Consider the following 9,212-nt stretch of genomic DNA (forward strand, 5'->3'; position numbering starts at 1 on the left):
AAAACATCAAGGATTTTTGAATATATAATGTCTAATAATTTGGATCGCTCTTTCCTTCCTGAGAATTTTTCCAAGTCATAATCAGTATTACCTTAAAGCTAAGTATATAAATGTTGATTATGTACCACATTTAAGCACCCTAACAATCTTCTTTACCCCAACCTTTTCAGCACCATCCCCTTGAAACTGAAAATTCACAAAGAGCCTCTTTACATAAACCTATTTCTGTGGTTTACATATCTAAAAATGCTCAACAAAGCTCCCTTCTATTTTTTTTGCCTGTTTCCCTGTCACACATTGCATGCTCTGTCCCATCCCTTTAAACAGGCCATTCTTTGTTAATGAGGAGCACTCCTGTCCGTAGAAGGAATGAGGACAATTTCTCTGGAAAATACAGCTGTGGCCTAATTTGAACTCCTCCTGGTTTTTTTGCCTGTTCTTGGAAAGAAAATGCAGCAGAGGAGAGGCAGGGAAGGTTTTGTGCTAAGGGGTTCCTAACTTTGAGACAGAATCAAAGGAGCAGGGAGAAGTCTTCAGGGACAATATTTTCAGCATTCATCTAAAGACAGAAAATAAATAAATTTTAGAAAACATAAACATTTACACTCTGGTTGTTATGTTAAAATAAAATAGATGAGGTGGCAAATGGGGGTGATAGACTTCGGAGTTGGTCTTACACTCCACCAAGTCTTCATCTTGACCAACAGAAATGTGCAATTGCCCACTTTTTTTTGTAAAACATTAGAGATGTGATTTGTCAGCTCACAGGGTCTAGCAGCTCCCAAGGAGTTTGGGTCAGCGCAACTCGCCCTGGCGCAGTCACACATCCAGTGTTTTTTGGCTCCCCTCTCTCTGTGCCAGGCATGGAATCATGGACTATTCTGACAGATCCCCCAAGGATCATCCAGTCCAGTTCCTGGCCCTGCACAGATGTAGGATATGGGGCTACAACTGTGGAAGTGGTAAAGGCACAGCTGCAGGAGGGATGGTTGGAATTCTGCCGCAGGGTGGGAGGTAGTTATGAGTGAGGAGAGAGCCAGTTAGTGACAGAAGGGAGTGAGGTTGTGATTGGCTGGAGGAACGCGTGGACAGCGCAAGAGCAGAAGCTGATGGATGGAAGAACACACGGACCCCAGCACAGCAGCTGTGCCAGCCAATGGGTGCCCTGTTTCTTTAAATTCTGTTCGGCTTCCGGTTGGTTTCAGTTGTGTCAGATAGAGGTTAAAGGTATAAAAAGCTGTGATTTCTACAATAAAGGGATCTCCTTCGGATGCACAAGGGGGTCTGTGTCACTTTGTTCCCATTGCTATAAATGGCTGGCCCAAAGTGGGGCCTGTAAGGTGGCTCTGGTAGCAACTCCCACTAGGTCAAGGAACTGGCTGGGAAGAGTCTGGGAAAAAAGATCGAGGGAAGGATTCAGGAAGAGTTCAGGAAGGAACTCAGGAATCCAAAAGTGCATGCACCTCACCAGTGGGAGCAAATACGGGAGGTGGAATATCCTCTGAGCAAAGCAGAAGCTTGGGCCAGGTATGGTAGCTCCTACATCAGCAATCTATTAATATGGCTGAAGTGAAACTAAGTACCCTGCTGGACTGGGTGTCTAATCAAGTTACATATTTTCCCTTTAGCAGGCCCCTTCAATTAGAAGTCTGGCAAGTGGTAGGGCAGAGACTTTTTGATATTGCTGGGGAGAGCGGTGGCAAAGCTCGTGGGCACCTTGCTGCATGGGGGACAATCATGGTGGCCGTTATAGGAAGTCGTGCCAATGGCAATCATTTCGTGGCTTTGGAAATTAATTCCCCTGAACCCTCAGCACCACCAGAACCCGTGTACAACCCTGAGATTGACCCAAACCCTGTGGAATTGCCTTATCCTGAGATTAACCCAGCCTCATGGAATTGCCTTAAACCTATAAAAATCCCTGCGTGTGGGGACCCCTCAGCACAGAACTCTCACATCACGAGCGGGCGATGGGCTTGTTCCCTGCCCTAAATGGCAGCACAGTAGTCCAGCATTGGCAAAAATGCCTGGAGTCCACCATGAAGGAGGGTGACTTGGTGGTGATTACAGCCTCCCAGTACCATATGTGCCAAAACAACGGCTGCTGTACAGAGAATTAGATATAAAGTAATTAAAGCACTGAGGATGCTGGTTAAAGAAAGCAGCATATCCTCCCATCACGGCCTAAGCTATCTAGAGTCTATCAGTACCATGTACATCCTCACACCCCACAACAGAAAAGCATGAAAATGATTCTAACAGCGACGCAGCTTGCAGTCTGGGTAAGAGAGAACTGTGTATGACCCAGGTGGAAGTGCTGCAAGACAGAAATCCAGCAGTCATCGTTGCACAGGAGGCCAGAGAGGGTGCTTTCAGTCCCTACAGCCAGGCAGGCTACCCACATTGTGTGTATGATATCACCACTCACCTAGCCCTGCAGGCCCCGCAGTGATGCCCGGGGACGATTCTAACATGTTGATTCTAACATGTCTTTCACTAAGATTTTGCAGGGTCCAGCAGAGTCATTTGTGCAGTTCCTGGACAGACTACAAGCCGTGCTCTCCTGGTAAGCTGATAACAATAAGGCCAGAGATATTGTGTTGTGGCAGCTTGCTTTCACAAACACGAATGAAGATTGTGGAAAAGCACTGCTTGCTGCTGTGATATAGCAGATATGGCTAGGGCATGCCAAAATGAAGATGATACTAATTCTCTGGCAGCGGCTTTAGCAGATCACTTCTGGGTTTTGGACACACAGGAGGAGAATTGTTTTAAATGTGGTTCAATGGGTCATTTTATAAAGGGTTACTCTCAACAAGGGGATGGGATAAAAATACCACCTAGAGATTGTCTCCAGTGTAGAAGGGGAAAGTGTTGTTGGGCTGCTGACTGCTATACTTGCACCCTGTAAAAGGGAAGGCTACACAGCTGGGAAACATCTGGCAGGAGACAGGTCCATGCACCCCATAGAAGAAAAAGAATGTGAGACAAAACATTTGGCAAGCGAGCTCCGGCCTGCTACCACAGGCATTGTGAGGCTGGACCTTACCTCCAGAGAATCAATAACTCTTACAACATCTTCAGTACCTTTAGTTCCTACTGGAGTGTGGGGACTCCTTGGTAATAACACTCACACTTTGCTAATAGGGCGCTCCTCTGCCACTAGGCTGGGACTTTTTGTACTGCTTGGAGTTATTAATTTAGATTATGAGGGTAAGATACAAATTATGTTATGGACTCCCGTGCCACCCCACTTTGTACCAGCAGGTCAACATACAGTACAACTGATTCCCTTTGCCAACAAAACCCCTAGTGGCAAGGGCAAACATGGCACAAATAACTTTGGTATTACACAGGTCAGCTACAGATTTTCTGGACAAATCCCATTACAACAGCTCAGCCAACTTTAACATACACTATAGATGGCAAAAAATGTAAAGGGCTTGTTGACTCTGGAGCTGATGTCTGTATTATTAAAAGCAATGAATGGCCAAGTGATTGGCCCACAATTAGCCCTACATTTTCCCTAACTGGGGTTGGAGGAATGCAGCACCCTAGGCAAAACACTCACCTCCAGCTTGTCCTTGGGAAAACTGCCTGGATTTCCCTGTTCATTGCCTCTATACCGTGCACACTATGGGGAAGAGGTGTTCTGGAACAATTTGGGACAACCACACAAATAGACTCAACGTCACTTGAGGGCCTTTTTCATAGGGGCCATTGCTCATCTGCTCCAAAATCAAATACTGTACATATGTAAACTCACATGGTAGACTGAAGACCCTGTGTGGGTGGACCAATAGTCCCTATGAAAAGAATGGCTACTGAATTTAAGACATCTTGTGGAAGAGCAATTATCCTGGGGCCATATTTGCCCATCTTCTAGCCCCTGGAACTCCCCAATATTCTGTATACCTAAACAAAATGCCAAGTGGTGATTATTGCAGGATCTACAGGCAATAAATGTAATTATTGAACCTATGAGGGCTCTGCAGCCTGGGCTTCAATCACCCGCAAGGATTCCCCTCAGTTGGCCCTTAGTAATTTTAAACCTAAAAGATTTTTTCACCATCCCTCTACACCATGATGATGCACCTCACTTTGCTTTTTAGGCGCCTCCCTTAAATCACACAGAACCAATGAAGAGATTTCACTGGACAGTGTTGCCACAGGACATGTGTAACTATGTCCTGAAGGGTAGTGGATCTTGCCCTGCATCCTGTTCGTCGTGAATTTCCTGCTGCAACCATATATCATGGTATGGATGACATTCTACTCACAGCTCACCATCAATCCATCTTATGTTCTATTCAGGTAGCTGTCATGGAGGCAATTCAAAATGCAGGACTCATCGTGGCACCTGAAGAGATGCAGTGTGAGTCCCTGTGGCATTATCTGGGGTGGAGAAATACTCAGCAGACCATCAGCCCTCAGCATTTAAGGCTTTATGTTAAAGACACCTAACTTTAAATGGATTACAGAAACTGCTAGGTTCCTTGAATTAGTTGTGCCCTGTTTTGGGTTTATCTGCAGAACTTTTACACCCTTTATTTGGCTTACTCAGAGGAAACCCCACCTGCATTTGGTTCAACAGCTGACCTCAGAAGGTAAAACTGCCCTCAAGCACTAGAAAACCTCCAAAACTGGAGATGGGATCCTGATAAATCTGTGCACCTTGCCATAGCTGCTAGCAGATTTCAGCTTTTTCCTGTTCTGTTTCAATGGTTTGTTACTGATAAAGACCCTTTGCATGTGTTAGAGTGGTTAGTTATTCTTGCCTCGCACAGCAACAAGTACTGTGTGGACTGTTAATGATGCATACACGTGTTTAGTTAAGAGAGGCAGAGAGCGACTACAAACTCTCAAAGGCCAAGAGCCACACACCATTTATTTAGCTGCAAGTAAAAGTCCAGCTTTGTGCATGGACAGAGCAGGAGCAAGGAGCTGACTGTGTGGAAGGAGGTGTGGACAGCAGCATGGCAGCTGTGCCAGCCAGGGGGTGCCCTTCTCTTCAGTTCTGTTAGGTCTCAGTTTGGTTTCAGTTTTGTCAGGTGGAGATTAAAGATATAAAAGACTGTGTTTTCTACAATAAAGGGACCTCTGGATGCCTAAGGGGGTCCACGTGCTTTGTTTCCTATTGCTACACACAGACATCCCAACAATCCCACCCTGTGCATCCCTGACAGCGTTATCCAAACCTTCAGGAGCTCTGGCAGCCTCAGGGCTGTGCCCATTCCCTGGGGAGCCTGGGCAGTGCCCAGCACCCTCTGGGGAAAGAACCTTTCCTGATATCCACCCCAAACCTCCACAAAGACCAAAACAAGAGCCTGTATTTACCCCGCTTTGCTAAAACACTCAAGCTTAAGTCCCACTGTCTTTGAGAGAACTGGGCATAACTTACCCAGTTTGCTGAATATTTCCAGATGCTAAACTAACACAGACTTGGGATTATTTTTTTAACACAGCACATCTCATTTTAAAACTTTCAGAAGAATTAAGAGAGGCCATGAAAGGAAAAGTAAGAAGAATGATTTGGTTTGCTCTCCAAATCTATGCTTAAAAATCATTAGTGTTCAACATCCCAGGGCTTCTCTCAGGCCCCCTGCAAAAGCAAAACCAAAATCCTGAAAAGCCACTTGAGCTGGGAGAAGGATAATGATGGAGAAGGGATGGAGGAGGGATCCAGTTAGGGTTTGGAGGACCCAGTAATGCTATGAGATGGGAGAAGTTATTTCTCTAAGTCTTGTTTTTGTGACACTGTTTGTTGAATTTGATCATGACCAAACTACAACAAGCTGGAATTAATAAGATATTTAAAATACCATCATTAGGAAGAGAAAATGACTCTAAGAAAAGCAAGACACTTTAAAGTTCATCAAGATTAATCCATCTAAATAGTAATTAAAATTGCTTCTCCTCCTGCACTTTCCTGTCAATTAAAAAGATATGGGAGGAAAACAATGTAGCATTTCAAAATATAGAGGCAATTGTTTTCCACCATAGTATTAGTGAAAAAAACAAAATAAAACAAAGCAAAACAAAACATTCAGTTTTGTACCTTTAAAATTAGCTCTGGCATTTCAAAGAAAAAAGTGTATCAAGCTTGGAAAACACAGAAGTTTTGTGCTACTGAATGAGAGGAGTCATCTACTCTCAGGTCACTCTGCAATATTAACAAAAGTAGCAAGTTACAGAGGATTATTTTTACAACTTGAATGCCTGGCAAATATTACATTTAATAAGGATTTTAATGCTGCTTTAAGCCAAACTCAGCAACGTGAAGCACACCGAGCAAAACAAACATTACTTGATTATTACAATGAGAGTAAAAAGGTCAGAAGATTGCTTTAGCTCATCAACACCAACCTAGCAGAGTTATATCGTACAGTGTATTTGCATATTTTAAAAAGCTGCTGCTGCTGTAGTAGTTTCCCCCAGCAAAAGTGAAACAGTCTCTAGTTTTGCATTCTTATTCAGTGAGGGAACACCATTTCAATGCCCGTTTCCTCCCCCTTTGTTAATCTTTACCCAGCCAAAAAAAAAAAAAAAAAATCTATACACCGGACTACATAATCACTATTTAAATAGGAAAGCTGGTTGAATTAGTAAGTGATTTCTAGCTCAGCTTAATTTACTTAGCCCAGGACCCCTTGAATAATGCCAAGGTCTGCTACACACGCTGCTCACTTGTTCCATTTGCAGAGCAGAGGCAGCTTCCCCCGGAGAGCAACAAATGGGCAGAGCAGCGCATTTCCAGAGATCCCCATCCCCGTGCAAATCAAGCTGAACCGCGAATTACCCTGGCAGGCAGAGACGCGCAAAGGGAGAATCACTTACCCCACTTCTATTACAAGAAACAACCAAGTTTCTTAAAGTCGGGTTCTTGGGATCCCTCGGGGGAGATGCAGTGCTGCAGCTGCTGCTTTAAGCCCGTAAATTGGCCAGTGCTGACATTATAATCAACTCTTTCTGACATGGAGCTCGCGAGAGCTGGCAGCAGCCACTCGATCTGCAGGCAGCCTCTGCCTCCCATCCCGCATCTGCTCCCGGAGCAGCCCTGGAACTGCTCCAGGGACAGGGACAACCCCAGGCTGGGCAAAACCAGGCACAGGGCTGGGGCAGCACACGGATTTGTCCCGTGCACGGGGCATCTATTTCATAAAAATAAATAGAAACGTAAATATAATAATTCAAGCCTCTCCTTTGTCTTGCTTAGACCGCTCTCTCACCTGTATTTTTTTTTTTTTTTTAAATACTCAAACCTCAGATTTTCATTGTAAATAAGTACTTATTTTTGGTTTTAGCAGCTGTGGCAGATAAAACAGGAATGTGCCCTGCCTGGACATGTCAACAACTGGCAAGCACCAGCTGCATCCCTTGGCTCCTGCCCACCCAGGCCATGGCACAGATCTGCATTGTGCCCTTCTGATTTTAGGGTTAAAAATGGGCCCCATGTGGTGTCACATGCTGATTGCTCTCTTTTCTTAGGCTTCAAACAGGAAATCCCTCATGGTGCCGAGCACACCTGATATCCTTCTCTTTCCTGAGATCCCCAGGCACTGTTCCCACCAGAATTCCACGCTGCAGGTGCAAAGCCAGGCTGAGCAGCAGCTGGGGGACGTGTCCGACAACACAACAATAAAATGCAAATATTCTGCAAGGTGCAGATGAAAACAGCGGGGTGGGGAAATGAAAATACTTCCACACCCTTACAAACTTTGTTGTCAAACCCCCTCCCCTGAGGCACTCCATGGAACCAAAAAGTCAGCCCTTGGAGCTGGGACTGCTGTACCCCAGCAGCATCTGCTCTCTAGCTCTGCTCTGAAAAAAACCCACATTTTTTTCACACAATTTGAGCTTTTTTTCCCCCCCTGCTGTCCACAATTCCTTCCCCCTTTAGAGCTGAACACAATTACCTGTCCTGCTTAATAATCAAACTACAGCTCTCTTTCAATTACACAGAAGCAATATTTGGCAACGCAAAGAACAGGAATAAAGCAGAAATAAAAAGTTAAGGATGAAGTTTATAGACCTTAGTATGGAGATTACAAGTGGGGTTTTTAAAACCAGCGTGGGAATTAGTGTTTTAGCAGAGGAAAGTTCAAGAAAGCGGGATTATTTAATTTCTCCTGGTAATTTTACTGCATCCTTTAGGATCAGACCTCCCACAAGTATTTTGCATGGATATGTTCGCTGGAAAGAATATGTCCCACTCCAAACCTAAACCACAATGGCAGTAATTGGAACTGGCTGACTTTTAGGATCCCTTCAACCCAAGCTTTTTGAGTATTCCATATTTCTATGAAAAAGTCCCTAGACTTTCAGCACAGAACTGTCCAATACAGTGGGATTTCAGAATTCCTCACCAAGATTGTTAACTCAGCAGTGCAATAGAAATATTTAATAATAAAATAGGATTTGTTCAGAATTATTTCTGGAGACAGCTCTTGCTGATCAAGACCTTTCACGCGCAGGAAATACTAAATGGTGCCACTCAGACTGAGGCAGTCCTCAGTGTTTGAGCTTTTGCTGCTTTTCTCTGCTGCCGTCTCAGCCCATTTGGGGACATGGCCAGGTGACACACACTCCATTTCTGTGACATCAGAGGGATGAATCATGACCCCCAAATCTTGTTAGAGGCCACTTCAAAGTAAATTTCAGATGCTTATGACCATGCTTGTGCTCTCAACCTCTTTGCCTTGAGCAGTAGAGAAGCAGCAGGAGATTCAAACGTTAAAAATGCTGCTCTGGCTTCATCTGTTTTCAGACATTGTGGTTTTTGTCCTTCGTTTGCTGTCCAGGCTGTGCCTTCCCCTCCCTGCTCCTCTTCAGAGAGCTCAAGGCACCCGGAGCTGCCTTCTGCTCCAAGGCACTGCTTTGCTAAATGCAGAATGTGGAGGTTTCTGACAAGGTGACCCTGGGATAGTGAATCCACTGTCTCAGGCTGTTTCCAAGGCACCAGGAAACCCCAGCCTTGGGGTTACCTGGATGTCTTCAGGTAATTGTCAGACCTCTCCACTATTGTCCTTCAGCCTAATGTTAGACTATTATGCTGTACTTTTAAAGAAAACTAAGCCAAATTCTATATTTCTCCCCCTTTAATTAAAAAAATTAACATATAAATTAAAGTTTCACGACTGTGTGCTGTGAGAGGAAACACTTCTTTTAGTTATTACTTAGCTTGCTAAAAATACCTGTGCGAAAATTAGAGA

General features: G+C 44.5%; 1 protein-coding gene across 1 annotated transcript in view; it reads right to left on the reverse strand.

Moving 5' to 3' along the window:
- The window catches only part of BCHE (butyrylcholinesterase), a 30,383-nt gene extending 23,632 nt beyond the window's left edge, over positions 1-6,751 (reverse strand). The window contains exon 1 of the mRNA XM_062499136.1: positions 6,688-6,751. Coding sequence (XP_062355120.1) covers positions 6,688-6,751 — 64 coding nt within the window. The remainder of the gene's footprint in view (positions 1-6,687) is intronic.
- Positions 6,752-9,212: the final 2,461 nt, after the last annotated feature.

Source organism: Cinclus cinclus, chromosome 10 (assembly GCF_963662255.1).
Source record: "Cinclus cinclus chromosome 10, bCinCin1.1, whole genome shotgun sequence".
Lineage (NCBI taxonomy): Eukaryota > Metazoa > Chordata > Aves > Passeriformes > Cinclidae > Cinclus > Cinclus cinclus.